We start from the raw sequence: 21,816 nt of genomic DNA on the forward strand, positions 1-21,816 counted from the left end.
GATGTATGTACATCTGGTATAATAGTCACTTCTTCCAATTCTTTTTGAATTTGCTTTCATAGGGGAGTACTTTTTCCTGAAGACGTATCTATGATGCTGGTTGGGGAGGACTCGTTGGCTTTGATCTGAGTTCATGCAGTAGTGTAGTAATCTCCATATGATTTCTTCTGCTATATAGCATCGGTAATGTCTGTGATTTCCTTAGTAGCTTAGGGTATGATTGTTAATGGAGACTGTGATGAAGTTGTGCTGGGGACTGGGATGACAAATGGGCCAGTCTTCTGGCCCTGGTGGTGGCAGTGGCAGGCCAAGTATGCCTGTCCTTGGGCCCCATGGCTGTGTATGCTGGCACCTGTGTTGACAATTTCTGGCAGGTCAGTTCTTGGGCCTTCAGGTGGCTTGCTCAGATGCCAGTTGTGTCAGCAGTGACTGGGTAGGTGGGCTTTTAGGCCCCTGAGCCACAGACAAAGCATGGGTAATGTCAGTAGCAGTGATGTGATGATTCTTTGTCTCCCAAGAGGTATTCATTGATGTTGGTAGTGGCTGTGATGGGCTGGGTTGGTTACACTTCAGGCCTGCAGGTGGCACTTGCAGGTAGATGCCAGCTGAGGTGGTAGTGGCTAGGAGTTTAGGCCCAATATTATGCCTTTGGGAAGAGTGCTCAGGTGCCCATGGTGGTAGACTGGGTTGGGTAATCCCCAGGACCCCAGGCTACGTGCTGCCTTGGGATTGGGAATGGCAAAACTAGGCTGGGTAAGCTGCTGCTCAGGCCCCCTAATGGTGAGAGATGGTACCACCTGTGGTGAGTAGAGGTGTAGTGATCCTCAGTCCCCAGGTGGAGTGCTCAGGTGAGGGATGATAGCAGCTGTGCTGAGTCCCTGCCACTGGAGAGGGTGGGACCGTTTTCAGTGGCTATAACCTGGGCTGGTGGGTGAAGAATGTGTATTCCTTTTATGTTCCGGTCCCATTGGGGCTTGGCTCCCAGCCTTGCCAGTAGTAGCCTATGTCTAGGTCATGACCCCACCCCAGATGCAGGAGTCCCCACTCAGCTGGCAACCAAGTCCCAGTGGAAACTGATGCCTTACCCACATCCCATTCTTTATCCCAGCAGTGCTCGCTTCCCAAGACCGGCAGCTGCAGCCCACACCTGCATGCCTTATTAGTCCTGGTTGTGGAATGCTCCTAGCTTGCTCCTCAGTCACAGCATTGACAGCCTGATAGCCCAAGTTTCCATAATGCCTCAGTTCCAGTGCTGTTGGGCCCCAGGACTGTGTTCACTCTGCCAAAAACTATGCTTGAAAATGATGCCTTTTTGTAGCTGCTTAGGTCTCAGAAATGGTGTGGTACCCAGCACAGACTCACTCCCTGGAACACTTCCCTCCCATGGTCTCCTGGCAGCTCCATATGTTAGTTTCAGGGTTTGGGGGGGGGTCAAGGGGTTCTCCCATAGCCAGGATTGCATGATTCCACAGTGTGGATATGGGTCACTGGCAGTCTCTCATTTACCCTTTCCCTCAATTGAAAAGTCACTCCCAGCTGCCACTCAATCCTGGCCAGGCAGCCTGCTTCTCTCCCTCTCCTTTCTCCACTTTTGATGTTTCTTGTCATTTCTCTGTTGAATTCCAGTATTCTCTCTTGGATAATGTATTTTAAGTGTGACTGTACATACACTATTTTCGTTCTTCTAAGTGAAGGAAGAGGACATGAAATACTTCTCATCAGCCATCTTGAAGCTCCTCCCTTAATGATGGTGTAATATTCCACCATATGGGTATGCCATAATTTATTTAACAATCTATTATTGGACATTTACATTATTTGCAACTTTGGTAGTGTAAGTATTGTTGAGATGGACATAATAGTGCATAAATCCTTAGTTACATTTGGGATTCTTTTCTTTCTTTCTTTTTTTTTTTTTTGACGCAGTTTTACTCTTGTTGCCCAGGCTGGAGTGCAATGGCGTGATCTCGGCTCACTGCAACCTCCACCTCCCAGGTCCAAGTGATTTTTCTGCCTCAGCCTCCTGAGTAGCTGGAATTACAGGCACCCGCCACCACGCCCAGCTAATTTTTTGTATTATTTAGTAGAGACAGGGTTTCACTATGTTGGCCAGGCTGGCCTCAAACTCCTGATCTTGTGATCTGCCCACTTCGGCCTCCCAAAGTGGTGGGATTACAGGCGTGAGCCACCACACCTGGCTGGATTATTCTCTTAAGATATTACTGGGTAAAAAGTTTGAAATTTGTTTTTGCCTGAAATTTTGCATTAAGATAGAATCGTGCTCCATCATAGAGACACACTGTAACTGACATAACCCTTGCTGTATTTTCGGATATCTTTTAATTTTGTTATTAGGAATGTTAGAATAACATCCGTGTACATGAGTCTGACTGTATTTTCTGAGATAAGTAATTTTTAAAGGTTATTATATAAACATAACAGCTAATTTGTTCTCCAGAAAAATGAATGACAATTTATATTCTCATTGCCAGTATATGAGAGTGTTTTGCTGCAGGCTTTCTAACATTGAGTTAGGTTGTTACTTTTAAACCATTGCTAGTTTGATAGATGCTACCAATGTTGATCAGCAAAAGGGGGATCAAAAAATAGGATATCAGTTGGGAGAAAGAGGTAAATTTTTTGAAGGCTTTAAGAAACAATTAGTATGATCCCAGGGTGTAGTTACATATTTGCACGGACTTTTCTGCCTGTATTGAAAAGATATGGGAACACCAGTGATCTGGAAATAAGATATCCAGGCTAGTAATCATTATGATGATGGCTATTATTATAAAAAGACCTACTGTTCATTTATTGAGTTAATCCCTAGAAGACTAAATTAAAATACATATCACTGAGGATTAGTCTTTTAACTTTCTCCCATTGGTTCATTTTTAAAAACAATTATGTGTGGTGAACCAGCTGCTACCTGGGGCCTTAAAGAGGTTAAAACAGAAGTTTTAAAGGGGAAAATATCATTTTTTCACAAAGAAGTGAAGTAGGAGTGCCCAATTGAAGGAGGCAGCAGATTCCTGGTTTCCTGATTTGTGCTGAATACAAGTTGTAGGGCAGCAGGATAAATTTTACTCAATTCTGAAAATGGAGGGAGGTGAGAGAGATACTTGCACTTTTCTTTTGCCTAAGTGTAACTTCAGAGTATATGGTTATTGATCAGTGAGGAGAAAATATTAAATCATTAATATTAATGATCCCTAATAGACAGGAAAGAAACTTTATAAAATGTGAATTAATTGATTTGCCTCCAATTGATTCCTTGCTGTAGTAAAATTACTTAGTTCACTAAGCCTCAGTTTCTCTGTATTTTACACAAGGGTAATGAGGTTGATCCACTTCTTAAAATACTATAAAACCTCAATTAGCTGGAGTGTGGAAAAGGGAAAGTGTAAGGATTAATGGGGTTAGAAAAGTTTTTTGGCATGGTGGTAAACAGAGAAGGTGCCCTTTCAGCTATTGCCACGCAATTCTTGTTGAAAACATTTTTAAAGTCATAGAACAAATGGAAATATAAGAATATTAGATATATTTAAATTACTCAGTTGGAAACAAAGCGAAAACAATAACTTGGCCTCCAGAAATTTGAATCAGTGAACTTAACATTCAATGCTAGAAAAATCCTAGAATGAACTACTTAACTATTGAGAAGATATATGCCTCCTCAAACCTCCAACTCTTCCTTGTCTACAGATAAACTTGCCGGCTGTTTCACAGAAAATGTAGAAGCCACAAGATGGCAACTTCCCATCATAAGATCTATACACTTACCTGCACCATCATCTGCAGTTTCTGCCTTCCTCCCATTTTCAATCGAAGATCAGAAAATCCTCCCGTGTATGTCAAATTCTTCCACTTGAGCTCCAGAAACCTGTTTTTAATCTGTTTTTTTTTAAGTGTCCTTACTCCATACAATAACCCTGTGTTTTCTTTTTTTTCGACCATTCCCCTTTTTCTGGTTCCTTTACCTAATCATTTAGAGCTTGTTCAAGTCCCTCCTATTCACTAAAGAAAAAAAAGTCTGATGGTATTCCCCCAAACCAGTAAATTCAGTCTAATCATGAGGCAAACATCAATTAAAAAAATTATTCTCTGACCTTCTGCCATATGCTTACCCTATCTCTCTCTTTCCTATCACAGCTAATCTTTGTGAGCATTGTCTCCACTCAGTGTTCTGCTTCCTTCCCTTCAGTTTACTCTTCAATCTATACAGTCTGATTCTAACTCCACTGCACCACTGATCTGTTTCTGACAATCTTCTTTTGGTTAACAGCCTTTTTACTTGGCTAAATATAAAGGACACTTTTGAACCTCTGACTCACTTGATCACCCAGTGTTTAACATAGTTGTCATTCTTGAAATATGCTATTCCCTTGGTGTTCCTCCTGGTTTTCCTTGTACCTTTCTTGTTACCTTTTTCTCAGTCTCTTTTGTAGGCTACTCTGAACCTTCCCAACTCAAATGTTGGTGTTTCTCAGTACTTTATCCTTTGCTACCTTCTTATTTTGCCTCTATCTTTTGGTAGTTCAGCTACTCCTGTGACATTAAATACCATCTCCGAGCTTAAGACTACAAAATATTTATACCAATTCTGTTTCCTTAACTTCTATTAGTATCCTCAATTTTTCTCCAACATCTATTCTTAGATGTACTATAGGCAACTCAATTTGTACATGATCTTAACCCCCGATCACCTCACCAGTGTCAATTCTCTCTATTCCTCCTATCTATTAATAACACTCTGTGATTCTGCCATATTGAACTTATTCTACTTCAATGAACATTCCATGCCCTCTCAGCTCCAGGCCTTTGTCCAGGCTATTACCTCTTTTTGGAACAATCTTTCCTATCACACTTTAGGTTTCAACTTAGAAGTCACTTTCTCCAGACACCTTTGTCTTTCTCATAAACATGAGTTTGATTTCTTCTCTCTTTCCTTTCAAAACACTCCATATTTCCCCTCTTATTGCATTTAAAATACTTCATTGTTGTCTATGGTTTTTTTTCTTTTCTACTAGACTGTGATCACACAAAAAGTAGATACAATACCTATCATGTTCCTGTTGTATTCCCATCATAGGCATACATTAAATTTATTGAATAAATAAATTAATGGATCTTAGGAGCAAATCAGACTAAACAAAGTTACTATTTTCCCTTGGTAAAACTGTTAGAATGATATATCACTATGAAAGCCTAGTCTATCACATGCATTATCTCTCATGACAAGATGTACCAATATGGTCTAGTTAAATGGATTTTAGTATAGTTAAATGATTCATACCAAATTGGTCAACCAGATTAATGGATTAATGCTGACATGTAGAGAGATCTATGGTGGTAGGCCACAGATCTCTGTTATATGTCATATCTTATTCAGAATTTTAAAAATTATTGACTTGATTGAAGGCAGAGAAAGCAAGCTTATGAAATATTCAGATGACACAGAAGTAGGTGGGAGAGTTAATAAAATGAATAAAAACCTTATGCTTTGAAATGGTCTTCATGATTTGGAAGAATAGAATAAAACGAACATAATGACATTTCATAGGGATTAATATAAATCTATAGGTTTAGGATAAACATTTTAAAATCCATTTAATATTCAAGAAGAATGGATTGCATACCTACTGTGTTCTAGTCAATGGTGCTGGGGATGCAAAAAAAAAAAAAAAAAAGAAAGAAAAAAAAGCATAGCCTCTGCCCTTGAAATAGTTAAATTTTGATGATGATATTGAATCTAGATCATGGTACATAATAGGCTCATTGCACTTTGTATTTTCTACATAGAGAATGTTGTATGCTGTTGTAGGTATTATATTAATTTTACAATATACACAGAAAGTATACTATTTAGTTTAACATTTAAACATTTCAATGGTATCAGCTAGAATAATTTAGATTATGCTATTGTAATAATCCCCAAATCTTGGTGGTTTGTAAAAGCAAAGTTTTATTTTTCACTTATGTAATGTGTTGGCTAGAAGCTCTGCTCTGTGACTCTTCATTCTGCGGCCCAGGGTGATGGAGCAACCACCATCATAAACATTACCAGTCACTGTGGCAGAAGGAAAGATAACTGTGGAAGGCATCACATTGACAAATAAATGCTCTGGCCTGGAAGTGACATGCAACTGTGAGCAATGACTTTGGTCACAAATAATTGACCAGAGCCAGATGCATCACTCCATCAATCACAATGGGGCCAGGAAGTGCTGTCATATCATGTGACTGAAGGCAAAGAGGTGTAAGTATTTTGAGAACAGAGTTAATGATCACCATTACTATATTGAGTAAAAAGTGAAAATTACCCTTCAACCTTAGACTTTATCCACTCCCCTCCTAAGGATTATAGTAGTGTCAAAAATTCCAAACTTTTTTTTTTAAGAGATCTGAAGTGATTTTACCTTTATTTCCTTCACTTTAAGCCAATGATGAAATTTCACAGTGATTTCTGGGATAGGGGCAGAAGGAAGGTGGTGTTAAGAATCATCGGGGCTGTGGCCTAGTCAGCCCGCAGAAGTGCAGGCAGGGTGGGCCCTCACTGGGACAGCTGGAGGAGGCAGGTAGGTGATGTTCTCAGAGCTGAGAGCTGGTACGCGATGTCTTCTGCAGCTTCCAGAGTGCTCAGCTCGATCAGGCCGTCCCCTGCGGTGGCCAGTGAGTTGGGGATCAGCTTGGCTGCCATGGAGTCACCCTCAGCAGAGATGATGGCTGCTATTTTCTGCTGCTCAGCCTTTTCCACCACAAACCTGGCCCTCTCTGCTTCCTGCTGATCCACCTCTTTGGCTTCCACCGCTTCTGTGAACTCCTTCCCGAAGGTTGGATGTGTCCAGGACACATCGTCCAGGATGAGCCCAAAGGTGGCTGCTCACTCCGTAAGGTTGTCACTCACCTGCCTGGAGAGCAGCTCTCTCTGGGTGATTAGTTCTCCAGCATCAAAGCGAGACACCACTGACTTGAGGATCTTTGTAATGATGGATGGCAGCACACACTCATCATAGTCCTCTCTGATGCTGGTGAAGATGCAAGGAAGCTGGCTAGCGAAGGGCCAGGAGAGGATGTGCAGTGTGATGTTGACATTCTGTAAGTCTTTGCTACCAGTGATGACTGGTACATTACGTGTTCGAGAACGGCAGTCAAAGATAATTGGTTTCTGTACCCATGGGATAGGAAAGTGAGTCCCTTCCCCTACCACAATGTCCTGTACTCCACAGAATTGGTCAAAGATGACAGCTCTGTGACAAGCATCCACATTATATAAGGCAGAGTTCAGCATGCTTCCTGCAATAGCTAAGGCCAGGCCAAACTTGCCAATGGACACAAACACTTTGGCAGCCATGTTTTCTTCTGCTGGACCCTCTCACACCTGCTTCCACTCTGACCTCCACATGAATTCCCCAGCCACACATACTTCCAAACCTCTTCCTACAGATTTCCATACACATACACACACATTCTTAAGCATGCATACATACATAGATTTTTCCATTATATGTGGAATCATATCTGTTTTTCATATATCTTGTAGATCTACCCATGTCTATCCATACCTCTCTATCTCAGTCTCTTTAATGGTTGTATAGTATTCCATATATGAATGTATCACCCCTACCCATGACAAAATATTTAGTCTGTTATCAGATTTTCACCATCACAATGCATACTGCATTGACCATTCTTGTATGTGCATATATTTTTATGCATAATCATTTGGATTGTTGTAGTGTAGATTCATACAAAAGCAATTCTTGAGCACTTTAATTTTTGCCAAATACTATCAAATTGCCTTGTAAAATGCTGTCCTAATTTATAATGTCATAAACAGAATATGAATGTGTACATTAAATTTTGAGAAGACTATTGACAAACACTTTTATTGATGGAAGAAAATGTTAGATGATGAGGGATTTAGACACCATATCAAAAATTGAGTAAGACTAATTGATCAATCAATGAGTGTGATTGAAGACTTTTTGTCTAAACTGCTTGTAACACCTTATACCTACTACTTCTAGGTTTCCTGGCTGGAGAAACCCTGAAAAAGACTAGTCCCTGTCACACATAACACTTTTGATTTTATCTTAATGGTCAGAACTCCAGATTTTATCTTAATGATCAGAACTCAATACCTTTCCATATCCAGCTGCTAGGGAGGCTGTGAAATGAAATTTTCATTTTTGTGGACTATGTATGGAGCCCAAAACTGGGGACTGTGATCACTACAGAAATCAAAAAGAAACCCTATAGTTACTTATGCCAGTTTTTTCCTTTATACTTGCTTCTCCTTGTATTCTCTCCTGAGATAGTCCCTTCTGCTGTCTCTCAATGGTTCATCACTCACTATTCCTCTTATCTATTTCCCTTCTTTGCTATGTCAACTTTTTGAGTCTCCACTTCTAATTTTTTCTCTCTCTGCTTCTTCACGTTTTTTCTCTTTCTCCTCTATGATTTTTTCCCTCCCTTTCTGTGTCCTATCCACCTAACTCTATCTTTTGCTATCTCTGTTTTCTTACTTGTGTACCTTTGGCTATGTTGATTTCAGCCTCTGTGTCTCTTTATTTCTACCTCTGATTCTAATGGTTAGGGCTAACAACAGACTTGGCTGCCACTTTATGCAGTTATTTTCAAATGACAGAAGTGCTTGAGAATAGGCTAGATATAGGAATGCTGTAAAAAGGATTTCTTGATTGGTTGAAAGTTGGACTAGGTAACTATTGAGGTCCTTTCCAAATTTGAGTTTGAGAGCCAAATTTCCCTCCATAGTAGATAGAATCTAGTTAACATTATTGCATCTCTGTTTTCTGATTGAATAGCTAATAGGACCTCAGGGCCATCTCTATGTGAATACCAGACTTCATTGCAAATTACTATAGAATTTTAAAATGAAAGAGATAGAGATAAATGTGTGTTGACTAAAGAACTGCCTTTCTCTGTGTATATGTATGTACGTGTATGATTTTATACATATATATACATATATGAAAACCTTGTGAATATACCAAAATTTTCTCTGATTGCAAAAATGTAATAAGAAATGATTATAATTGTGTGCTATTTGAAACTAGCTGATATTTTAGATTGGGTCTATTAACTGTGTCCAAATGTATCCATAAGTTAAATGCGTTTTGGTTTCTAGAATCAAGAGTTTGCCATATAGGTACTGTTAAAAATTAGCATGAACCAGAAACCTGACATATCTGGTACTTTGAGGGAGGAAGGGAATAAAGTGAAAAAGGTAATTTGCAAACTATACTTGAAAGTCATTGAAGCATAACATCATCATTACAATTATCTGTCGAAAGATTTAGTTCAATTACATTTTTAAAGCTCTCTCTTCAATATGGCATTACTCATATCAGGATTTGATACTCCAATGAGAGGAATACTAATGCCTTCATTCGCCATTGTCTTAGCAGCTTCATTCTTTAGAATTCATCACATGGCCTTTTGGGATTTTTATATACTAACCCTAGGGAATCAGTAAACACAAAACTCTCAGGGGAATATGAACTTCAGAAATAAGAACCATTGCATATTTATAGCCATGGCATGGGGGAAGACTCTTTTTAGGAAAAAAAGTAATTTTGAAATAATTGAATAACAGTATAATTGCCATGATAGTAGGTATTATACATGCTCCTGTACACTTTCTTCATACAGCAGTAAGTTGGTTGTAAAATCACCAACAGGAAAAAGTTATAATGTAATAAACCTAAATTTCAGTGTAAGGTTTCCAGGAGTAACTCGAGCTGCTTCTGAAACTTTTACTATTGAAACAGATGTGTGGGAACCATATGTTGGGAGCCCAGTGGTCACTGTTGTAAGACATTCCTTGATCAGTGATGATATTTCAGGCCAACTGATGTTGTAGATGAACACTGCTAGTAGATTGATTACACTGGCCTTTCTCTTTGACTGTTTGAATTGAGGCAGTTTGACAGATTTTCCCTTTCAATGGGAAATCTGAATCACCTACTGAACATGCTAAAAAAACACTTATTTTACTAGGTATTCCCTTAGCACTTAACAAATATAGGTTGCTCTTCATTGTCTTGCACTTGACTAAGTACTCTACTATGCATGTATCTCCACAGTGAGGTTATAGTTCCTTGAAGAAAAGAAGCTACATTTTATAATCTTAGACTTGGTTTATGACTCCCATAGCATCTAACTTCTAGGGCAAGAATCGTTCAGTAGTGGTTAAGAGATTGGGGTTTGTAGTCACACAGACCTACATTCAAATCCTTTTTCCATAATTTATTAATGTCATGACCTTGGGTAAGTCACAAATGTCAGTTTCCTGAAAAGTAAAATGGAGATTATAGTAACTCATAAGATTGTTGAGAGGATAAAATGACATATAACAGTTTAGCACAATGTCTGGCCCACACAAAGTGCTCAATAAATTATAATTATTATCATCATAAAGTATAATCATTGTTCAGCAAAGTTTGTTGAATTAATTGACTCTTCTGTGGAAATGGGATTGGTAAATATATGGACTTAAAAACTTTATATGCTCACTTTTTCTAATTCTGACTGATTTTAACGGACAGGAAAAGTAGCATATGAAATAATTCTGTAGTTAAATTATACAGTTCCAATGATTATTTCCCTATTCAAGGTCAAACATTAACTATTTTATTTCACAAAGAATAGGGAGGGGTGAATTAAATAGGGAAGTAGAAATATTTCTGCATCAGTTATTTTCCACATATAATATCTCTGAATATCAGTTATAAAATATAGTCCATGTTTTTGGTGAATATGATCACATAATGTCCACTGGGCAAACAGAATTTTTAAAGGGCTTTCTCAAATCATCTTTTTTTGGCCACCATTTATAAAATATCAGAATTCTAAAAGTGATATTCGATTTTAGCAAGTTATGGTCCTTACACACTGTCAGCTTTCAGACAGAAATCGTGAAGGTACAATCATGGATAGAATAGGTTTGGGGTAAGGAGAGCTTGGCAGACTCCTAAAATCTAACCAGTATGGTTGAGTTGGTAACTAAGTGAATATATATAGCAGGAAGAGCTATAGCAGAGATGAGCCAATGTTCTTAACAAAGTCACTGGGGTTATATAAGTTCTAAATTGGGGGATAAGACAGAGGAGCTAGAATGGGCACGTGGTTCAAGAAAATTTTGAATCGTAAGCCTTCCTTTGAAAGTTCAGAGCCTACATAATCATCTGGAGATCTGACAGATAAGGTCTATGGAAAACAAAGAATCCTGTGGAGTACTTAATGGTCTTTTCAGTCTTGGCTTGGGGTCTCCAAAAAGCAGAACTCTAAGGATTTGGATGTAGTTAGTTTATTTGGGAGGTGATCCCAGGAAGTACTGCAAGGAAGTGGCAAAGTCAGACTGGAAGGGAGGTAAAGCAAATAAGCAGGTTGCCACTCAATATTACTGGAACATACCAAAGGGTGAGGGAGCTAGGGTATTTATTCACCAACTTTCACAATTGATTGAGAATCATTTAGTGAATATTAACAACCTGGCACTTCTAGTCATCTCCTATACTGGCCAAGCTGCTTTTGCAGTTAAAGAAGCTCCTCTGGCAGAGAAACATAGGAAGACTTCTGCAGATGACTTTTAGAATGGGTCAAAGAAGACATGGGCAGAGCACCAACAGTGTTTATGACAGCAGGAAATATGGTACCTCTCAGATTTGGATAATCCCATGTTAGACAAGAGATGTTCTATTTCAAACAAATGAGTAACTTGAAAAAACACCAAAAGTTTCCACTCATTTGCATTATTTAAACATTTGATAAGATGTTATTTACATAGATTTTGTTCTTTTATTCATTAAAACATTTATTAATTAGTTATGTGTCAGGCTCTATGCTAGGTGATGAGAATAAAACAGTTAGTGACTAAGTGGCTGCCCTCATGAAGCTTACATTCTAGTGGGCAAGGAGTAAGCAAAGACAACCAAGCTAATAAATTTAACTGATTCATTAAGTGTTTCAACTCATTGGAGTATAAACTTGAAATGGTATTATTTTTCCGTTAATTGCTATTTACTGTGTTCTGTTGTATTTACCCTCTTCCACTGAGAGATTAGGACAATGATAAACATTTCAATATGATTCTATGACTTTTTAGCTGCTTTCAGATATTAGGAGAGTCTCATGCTGATTTTAAAGCTTTGGCTTGCTTACTCCAAGCCCCTATCTGATGCAAATGCTTCTCTTCTTTTTTCTTCAAACAGATGGGACATACGGCTCTAGCAGCTAGGAGTTTGGGGACGTGTATGGTAGCCTTTCATACATCTCTTCTTATTTCTTCCCTTTCCCCTGTGCCTGTTTTGGTATTGCTTTGGGAGGAGAGTTGCTGGGGAAGAGGGAGAGGAAAAAGACAGATGCTTGTGACTGTGTGTGTCTTCTCTTTCGTTGGTCACAATTGCTCTTCTAGCTGTCTATGGGCACTATATAAACAGGTAGTTATAACAGCCTGCTGATGGGAGGCTTCTCCAAGCATCTCCTCTGGACATTGGAAATCCCTTGCAAGATTATTACACCTTCTGTCAGATCTTCAGCTGGTGCCATCAGATCACTTTATTTTCACATGCATTCATCTTGCCCCATGTTGCAAAGCCTCTGGCAAGAATTATGCAGTTACCTAGTCCAGCTTGGACCTTTGGGCATATGCCAAATTCATTTTCCATGTCTCTTGGGACCCAGATATGGCTGTGTGTTGGGAGTAGGTGAGAATTAGTCTCGGTCCTCTTGTCATCTGGAAATCTCCAACATGCCACCTCTCCCCAGGGTTCTTTATCCTAGCTCCAGTGGTGCAGGGGAAGTTCAGCATGTCTAATGGTAAGTATATGGTTAACTGGGAAAGAAAAAGCCTGTTTTCCTTGTCAAAACGTAGCCTTCTCCTCCTTTCCAGGTTCCTTTGTTTATTGATGGAGTTGGGGTGAGGTGATATGGAACTAGCTGCATTGGTTCATTGTGCTGGTGGCTTCAGACATCAAACTGGAAGTTTTCTGAATTTAGGATATCAGATAGGTCTTTGAGGTCAATTCTGGGAAAAGAGGATCCTACCAAGCACTTGATATCACCCTGTTACTCTTATATTCTGGGTAAGGCTCTATACCTTTACGTACAAACTAATTATTTTTAAAAATCTTTACATAGAATACTGGACCTTTACATGTCATCCAGAGGCTATTCTTGCCTTTCCAGGTTTTCTTCCATTCATTATTTCAGTAATTGCTGTAGTTTCACCCTCATACCTCCCATTGCCATTTTTGTATCTTGAATTTATCATGAGCCCAATGTACCTCAGTGGTGCTTATATTCTGATTATTTTAAAGGACCCTAGTTGAACCACCATATAGGTAACCAATTTACTGATTTTTTTTAACTCAATGGGGACAAAAACTTAAAGATGATTTCCCCCCCACCCCCAACGCCTACTGGTGGTACTTTACAAACTCCTCTTCCTGTTATGGGATGCGGAGATTTAATAACAGCTTGGTTCAATTCCATACCCTTTTCAGTTATTTTTGATTTTGGAAGAGTTTCATTCTAATTGCTTGAGACTCAATACTGTTCATTTAAAAATGAACTCAAAGTAGTGTAAAAACTCTTCCTATTACATAAACAACTGTAAGTGCTGATCAGTCTTATGAATAAAACAAACAAAGAGGTGAGCTAGAGATTGACAGAGTTAAGACTGGGTAGTTGAGAAAGGCCTTTTTGTGGGACTCAGACATGTAGGATGTTAAGAAACTGTGTGAAGAGTGGAGAGTATCTCAGGAGAAAGACAAAGTGCAAACGCCGTGAGAAAAAAAAATGCCTTGGCACATTCCAGGAATAGAAAAAATGACCATCATGGCTGGAGCATAGCCAGCAAGGAGGAGAGCTTTGTGAAATAAGATCAAAGAGGAACCTGGGGGCTCCACCTATAGGCCTTTGAAAGTCTAATGATTTGAAATTAGGTACAGTGATACCTCCAGCTTTGTTCTTTTTGCTTAGGATTGTCTTGGCAACGTGGGCTCTTTTTTGGTTCCATATGAACTTTAAAGTAGTTTTTTCCAATTCCATGAAGAAAGTCATTGGTAGGTTGATGAGGATGGCATTGAATCTATAAATTACCTTGGGCAATATGGCCATTTTCACGATATTGATTCTTCCTATCCATGAGGGCAGGATGTTCTTCTTCCATTTGTTTGTGTCCTCTTTTAATTCGTTGAGCAGTGGTTTGTAGTTCTTGAAGAGATCCCTCACATCCCTTGTGAGTTGGATCCCTAGGTATTTTATTCTCTTTGTAGCAATTTTGAATGGGAGTTCACTCATGATTTGGCTCTCTGTCTGTTATTGGTGTATAGGAATGTCTGTGATTTTTGTACATTGATTTTGTGTCCTGAGGCTTTGCTGAAGTTGCTTATCAGCTTAAGGAGATTTTGGGCTGAGATGTTGGGGTTTTCTAAATGTACAGTCATGGCATCTGCAAACAGGGACAATTTGACTTCCTCTTTTCCTAATTGAATACCCTTTATTGCTTTCTCCTGCCTGATTGCCCTGGCCAGAATTTCCAACACTATGTTGAATAGGAGTGGTGAGAGAGGGCATCCCTGTCGTTGTGCCAGTTTTCAAAGGGAATGCTTCCAGTTTTTGCCCATTCAGTATGATATTGGCTGTGGGTTTGTCATAAATGGCTCTTATTATTTTGAGATACATTCCATCAATACCTAGTTTATAGAGAGGTTTTAGCATGAAGGGGTGTTGAATTTTGTCAAAGGCCTTTTCTGCATCTATTGAGATAATCATGTGGTTTTTGTCATTGGTTCTGTTTCTGTGATGGATTACATTTATTGATTTGTGTATTTTGAACCAGCCTTGCATCCCAGAGATGAAGCCGACTTGATCATGATGGATAAGTTTTTGATGTGCTGCTGGATTTGGTTTGCCAGTATTTTATTGAGGATTTCCACATCAATGTTCATCAAGGATATTGGTCTAAAATTCTCTTTTTTTGTTGTGTCTCTGCCAGGCTTTGGTATCAGGATGATGCTGGCCTCATAAAATGAGTTAGGGAGGATTCCCTCTTTTTCTATTGCTTGGAACAGTTTCCGAAGGAATGGTACCAGCTCCTCTTGTACCCTTGGTAGAATTTGGCTGTGAATCCATCTGGTCCTGGACTTTTTTTGGTTGGTAAGCTATTAATTATTGCCTCAATTTCAGAGCCTGTTATTGGTCTATTCAGAGATTCAACTTCTTTCTGGTTTAGTCTTTGGATGGTGTATGTGTCCAGGAATTTATCCATTTCTTCTAGATTTTCTAGTTAATTTGTGTAGAGGTGTTTATAGTATTCTCTGATGGTAGTTTGTATTTCTGTGGGATCGGTGGTGATATTCCCTTTATCTTTTTTTATTGCATCTATTTGATTCTTCTCTCTTTTCTTCTTTATTAATCTTGCTAGTGGTCTATCAATTTTTTTGATCTTTTCAGAAAACCAGCCCCTGGATTCACTGATTTTTTTGAAGGGTTTTTCGTGTCTCTATCTCCTTCAGTTCTGCTCTGTTCGTAGTTATTTCTTGTCTTTTGCTAGCTTTTGAATTTGTTTGTTCTTGCTTCTCCAGTTCTTTTAATTGTGATATTAGGGTGTCGATTTTAGATCTTTCCTACTTTCTCTTGTGGGCATTTAGTGCTATAAATTTCCCTCTACACACTGCTTTAAATGTGTGCCAGAGATTCTGGTACATTGTATCTTTGTTCTCATTGGTTTCAAAGAACATCTTTATTTCTGCCTTCATTTCGTTATTTACCCAGTAGTCATGCAGGAGCAGGTTGTTCAGTTTCCATGTAGTTGTGCAGTTTTGAGTTAGTTTCTTAATCCTGAGTTCTAATTTGATTGCACTGTGGTCTGAGAGACTGTTGTGATTTCTGTTCTTTTATATTTGCTGAGGAGTGCTTTACTTCCAAGTATGTGGTCGGTTTTGGAATAAGTGTGATGTGGTGCAGATAAGAATGTATATTCTGTTGATGTGGGGTGTAGAGTTCTTTAGATGTCTATTAGGTCCACTTGGTACAGAGCTGAGTTCAAGTCCTTAATATTCTTGTTAATTTTTTGTCTCATTGATCTGTCTAATATTGACAGTGGGGTGTTAAAGTCTCCCATTATTATTGTGTGGGAGTCTAAGTCTCTTTGTAGGTCTCTAAGGACTTACTTTATGAATATGGGTGCTCCTGTATTGGGTGCATATATATTTAGGATGGTTAGCTCTTCTTGTTGAATTGATCCCTTTACCATTATGTAATGGCCTTCTTTGTCTCTTTTGATCTTTGTTGGTTTAAAGTCTGTTTTATCAGAGACTAGGATTGCAACCCCTGCTTTTTTTTTGCTTTCCATTTGCTTGGTAGATCTTCCTCTATCCCTTTATTTTGAGCCTATGTGCATCTTTGCATGTGTGAGATGGGTCTCCTGAATACAGCACACTGATTGGTCTTAACTCTTTATCCAATTTGCCAGTTGGTATCTTTTAATTGGGGCATTTAGTCCATTTACATTTAAGGTTAATATTGTTATGTGTGAATTTGATCCTGTCATTATGATGTTACAAGGCTATAGTAACAAAAACAGCATGGTACTGGTACCAAAGCAGAGATATAGACCAATGGAACAGAACAGAGGCCTCAGAAATAACACCACACATCTACAACCATCTGATCTTTGACAAACCTGACAAAAACAAGAAATGGGGAAAAGATTCCCTGTTTAATAAATGGTGCTGGGAAAACTGGCTAGCCATATATAGAAAGTTGAAACTGGATCCCTTCTTTACACCTTATACACAAATTAATTTAAGATGGATTAAAGACTTAAAAGTTAGACCTAAAACCATAAAAACCCTAGAAGAAACCCTAGGCAATACCATTCAGAACATAGGCATGGGCAAGGACTTCATGTATGAAATGCCAAAAGCAATGGCAACAAAAGCCAAAATTGACAAATGGGATCTAATTAAACTAAAGAGCTTCTGCACAGCAAAAGAAACTACCATCAGAGTGAACAGGCAACCTACAGATTAGGAGAAAATTTTTGTAATCTACCCGTCTGACAAAGGGGTAATGTCCGGAATCTACAAAGAGCTCAAACAAATTTACAAGAAAAAAAACCAACCCCATCAAAAAGTGGACAAAGGATATGAACAGAGACTTCTCAAAAGAAGACATTTATGCAGCCAACAGACATATGAAAAAATGCTCATCACCACTGGTCATCAGAGAAATGCAAATCAAAACCACAATGAGATACCATCTCACACCAGTTAGAATGGCATTCATTAAAAAGTTAGGAAAAAACAGATGCTGGAGAGGATGTGGAGAAATAGGAACGCTTTTGCACTGTTGGTGGGAGTGTAAACTAGTTCAACCATTGTGGAAGACAGTGTGGCGATTCCTTAAGGATCTAGAACTAGAAATACCATTTGACCCAGCAATCCCATTACTGGGTATATAACCAAAGGATTATAAATCATGCTACTATAAAGACACATGCACATGTATGTTTATCATGGCACTGTTCACAATAGCAGACTTGGAACCAACCCAAATGTCCGTCAATGATAGACTGGATTAAGAATATGTGGCACATATACACCATGGAATACTATGCAGCCATATAAAAGGATGAGTTTATGTCATTTGTAGGGACATGGATGAAGCTGGAAACCATCATTCTGAGCAAACTATCACAAGGACAGAAAACCAAACACCGCATGTTCTCACTCATAGGTGGGAATTGAACAATGAGAACCCTTGGACACAGGGCAGGGATCACCACACACTGGGGCTTCTGGTGGGGTGGGAGGCAGGGGGAGGAGTAGCATTAGAAGGTATTTATAGAAATATCTTCTATAAATGACGAGTTAATGGATGCAGCAAACCAACATGGCACATGTACACCTATGTAACAAACCTGCACATTGTGCACATGTACCCTAGAACTTAAAGTATAATAAAAAAATACAAAAAAAAATTGAAAAAGAAAGTCTAATGGAAGGAGTTCAGATTTCACTCTAAATCCAGTGGGAAGCCACTGAAAAGTTTTAAGCAGGGAACCTGACATGGTTTAACTGTGAACATTCATGTTTTCTTCTATTTGCAAAAAATAAGCCAGAAGTCACCAGATTATCATTGTTTCTATAATGGAGTTTTGAAAAATGTAAAATTATAGGTGCTGTTTTGTTGAGGCCAAGATCTGTGGTTCAAACTTCATATCCTTTTTTTTGACTTTTCAGCTGTCAAGAAAAGTGAAGGATGAAGCCACCATTTCTTTTGGCCCTTTTGGTCTGTTCTGTAGTCAGCACAAATCTGAAGATGGTGTCAAAGAGAAATTCTGGTAAGTTGCTGGCAACTTGCCACTATTTGGTCAAAAATGTATGGTTTCGTGAGCATCCAGAGGGCACCTGTGCCTTTAACTATGAATATCTTTAAATAGAAGCACTCGTATTCCAGTTATGTTGGAAAGTAGCCAAAATAAAAATGATGTTTAAGCCTACCACCGAGAAATTGTTGGGAAATCAGTGGAATTTTGTTAAACTTCAATGACCAGTATACTCTCAGCGGACAATGAAATGTTAAGGGCCTGCTTAGAGTTGGTTACATTTGCTAGTGAATAAATACCTGGGAGCAAACATTTACAAATGAGAAGGTAAGAAACCTTTAAAAATATACATCCTTTGCCTCTAATTGAGTGTGTGGCATTACAATTTAAAGACTTTGATAAATATCTGAGTTTTAGTTCCTTATAGTTGTACCCAATTGCTAACAGGCAGAGGTCTATTGCCTCCAAGTTCAGAATTATTAGCTAATTGCCCGAAGAGGAATTTCTTGAGAAGAAATATCTATTCCTAGAACATGTTGGTCTGGCAGGCAGCCATGACTGTACTAAGATTAGCTGTAGCCAGTAGATAGTCCAATCAAAGCTTAATCATTGTTTAATAATACTTGGATATATATGTCTTTCAGTTTTGATTATACATTCTAGCTGTAATTACAAACTTTGCATGAGATTTTAAGAATTGATTTTCTATCTGTAATCATTCCAGTAAGACATTGAGGAATGTGTTATTATATGGAAACAAAAGATTATGTTGAGGCTTTCTACTGGCTTCTAATTCAGTTATTTCTGAGAATGAAATGTATTTGCTTTACTTTCTCATTAAGTATCAAATCTAGGCAATGAAATGCATGCTTACTTTTCAAAGCAATAAATGCGGATTGGAGGGAGGTGCTTGGAGTTTGGTTAATGTTTGTTTCCTGAGGTAAGAATACTTACTAATTGAAATACCTAACAAATAGTTTTGTCTTCAATTGATAGCATATTAATAAATCTTTCCAAAAGTGGGAGATTTATCACAGACTATAAAATAGAGTAACACTGCTGAAGTCCAAAGGATCCTGGGTGATAAAGATAGGGCAGTATATTGTCTTTTTCTCTTCTTATAGACTCAGGTTTATATTTAAATTACTTTTGTATGTTGTGACTCTCTTTCAGCTGAATTTGTGTTTAATATTTTACCTATTATCTCTCCAGCTCAGCATATCATTCATGGCTGCCTTTCCTTGCTTTACCTTTGAGGTCCCATTTTACTTTCAATCTTGGTTTAAATTGATAGTTGCTGAAATAAAATATTTGGAGAGATTGCTTAGCAGCAAACATAACCTGTTGAACCAGATTGCGTTTTCCTCACTCAGTCATGTGATAATGTCTGGAGCAGATTCAAAAGGAAAAAAAGAAATGAGGGTTTAAAAAGTCATCTGTATTATGGTAGCTTAATTCAAGTAAAATCCAAACTGAAAAAAAATAAGTTGCTGTCAGTGTATTCTGTCTTATAGCTTGGTTTGCTTATTATATAAGAGAAGAGAGGCTGTTAAAATATATATATATAAAATATATAAATGTATATACACACACAAATATATATGTGTGTGTATACACACACACACACACACACACACACACACACACACACACACACACACACATATAGCTGGGCTATTACAGGTGGCTCACACCTGTAGTAATCCCAGCATTTGGGAGGCCAAGGTGGGTGGATTGCTTGTGCTCAGGAGTTTGAGACCAGCCTGGGTAACATGGTGAAACCCTATTTCTACAAAAATGTAAAAATTAGCTGGCATTGTGGTGCACACCTGTAGTCCTAGCTAATCAGGAGGCTGAGGTGAGAGTATGGCTTCAGCCTGTGAAGCAGAGGTTGCAGTGAGCCGAGATCATGCCGCTGCACTCCAGCATGGGCAACAGAACCAAACCCTGTCGTTTTATATATATATATACACACACACACATACATATAGAAGGTTATCATTAATGCACAGATGTCATTAAAAGATCAACTTTTTAATGCTTTGCCTCTTTATTTTTGCTTGTTAAGCGTGAGGCTATTTGTGGCTTACTAGGGGTTCTTAGCTTTGTTTTCTTAGCGTGGACAAATGGTATCATATCTGCAGTCAGCTTCATTGAAGAAACATTACCCAAAAAGATATTTCACTTAGTGTCAAATTGTTAGAATGGTTTCAGTCTCTGCTTCCCCATCCCTTTATGCTGCACCCCCCCTCCATCCCTGCCAGGACAATAGCATTTGTAATATTGGAACAAAACTTCTTACAGGTCTGTGCAGTCAAAACCATTTGAATGTACAGCTGGTTCTTTTATTTTATGCCTTACTGCTTCTGTTTATGGTGTATACGGAGTAGGCAGAAAAGACTAATAGGTTAGTGTTGGTTTGTGCTTGTCTCTGTGTGTTTTTTGTTCGTATGTTTGTTTATTGTTTCATAATGCAAAAAAGATAGGGCACGGGATGAATAAAAGACATCTTAAGTTGCTGATGAAAACGAGGATACTTTGGAGCAGTTCTTTTCAACTCTACCTTTCTATTTAGCCACCCCCATCATAACCCCCTCTCCAGCCCTATACCTCTGTTAATATTATTTTATGTAGAAAATATAATTATTTGCACTTTCATTATCATAGTCCTATTTGAGTTACCTTATCTTTTGAAGAACATTAAAAATGCTTTGGCAAATCTGCAGTACAAATTTTTGCTTCATATAGCTTGTGAAGTCCTTTGCTCATTGCCAATCAAAGAGATCCAGGTTTAAGCTCGCATGGATGTTCTTCATGGAATCACTAATGGAACTCATAACTTTTATATTTTTCCCCTCTTCCCTTCCCTCAAGTCAAGAAATGAAAAACAATTGTACCCTTTATTCATTAACATTTATGACTGTTTAGTGCCAGATGTGAAGCTAGTTATAATGATTTCTATGCAGTTCATTGTAGACACAAATCCCTTTCACTGAGATCCCTACAACTGCTGTTGCTAATGGCCACCCTTATGCACGAGACAGAGAGAGGACCAAGGGTGGAAGTTTTTTCTTCTGTACTTGTCAAACATGGAAAAAAACTTAGTAACAGATGTGAGTTAGGTTTTTGGTTTTGGAGGTTGGTTTGTTTGTTTTAATCTACTCTGGGCACATATTGGAGCAAACCTGCTTTTGGGTGGTGTACAATTTTTAGAGGTGATAGCACAGGCTGTGTTTCCATGTAATGCCCATTCACACTGGGCAAATCCAACAATCAGCACTGGCTTGGGAAACAGCAAAGATGGCTCTGAGACTGCATCTAGGGCCTGATTGCTTTAGAACATATTAAGATGCACAGCATTTAATTTTAAGGACTATAGCTGATTATTCAAGTGTAAGTTTTTGGTCTTCTTCACATAACACTCCTTCAGTATTCACTTTTTATAAATTTAGGAC

The 21,816-nt window shown here is 38.4% G+C and overlaps 2 protein-coding genes across 4 annotated transcripts in view; one reads left to right on the forward strand and one right to left on the reverse strand.

The window, feature by feature from the left end:
- The window catches only part of IL1RAPL2 (interleukin 1 receptor accessory protein like 2), a 1,231,199-nt gene that overhangs the window by 78,534 nt on the left and 1,130,849 nt on the right, over positions 1 to 21,816 (forward strand). For all 3 annotated transcript variants that reach the window (XM_002831949.3, XM_054544919.1, XM_054544918.2), the window contains exon 2: positions 18,276 to 18,376. In XM_002831949.3, coding sequence (XP_002831995.1) covers positions 18,295 to 18,376 — 82 coding nt within the window. In that variant the 5' untranslated portion in view covers positions 18,276 to 18,294. The remainder of the gene's footprint in view (positions 1 to 18,275; positions 18,377 to 21,816) is intronic.
- LOC100939743 (prohibitin 1-like) lies at positions 6,884 to 7,425 on the reverse strand. Its single transcript, XM_054544920.1, has one exon. The coding sequence runs from the start codon at positions 7,352 to 7,354 to the stop codon at positions 6,884 to 6,886; it is 471 nt and encodes a 156-aa protein (XP_054400895.1). The 5' UTR covers positions 7,355 to 7,425.

This window comes from Pongo abelii, chromosome X (assembly GCF_028885655.2).
Source record: "Pongo abelii isolate AG06213 chromosome X, NHGRI_mPonAbe1-v2.0_pri, whole genome shotgun sequence".
Lineage (NCBI taxonomy): Eukaryota > Metazoa > Chordata > Mammalia > Primates > Hominidae > Pongo > Pongo abelii.

Bases quoted from the DNA above. Each gene is read 5' to 3' on its own strand.
- LOC100939743 (XM_054544920.1), bottom strand. From the start codon at position 7,354: ATGGCTGCCAAAGTGTTTGTGTCCATTGGCAAGTTTGGCCTGGCCTTA.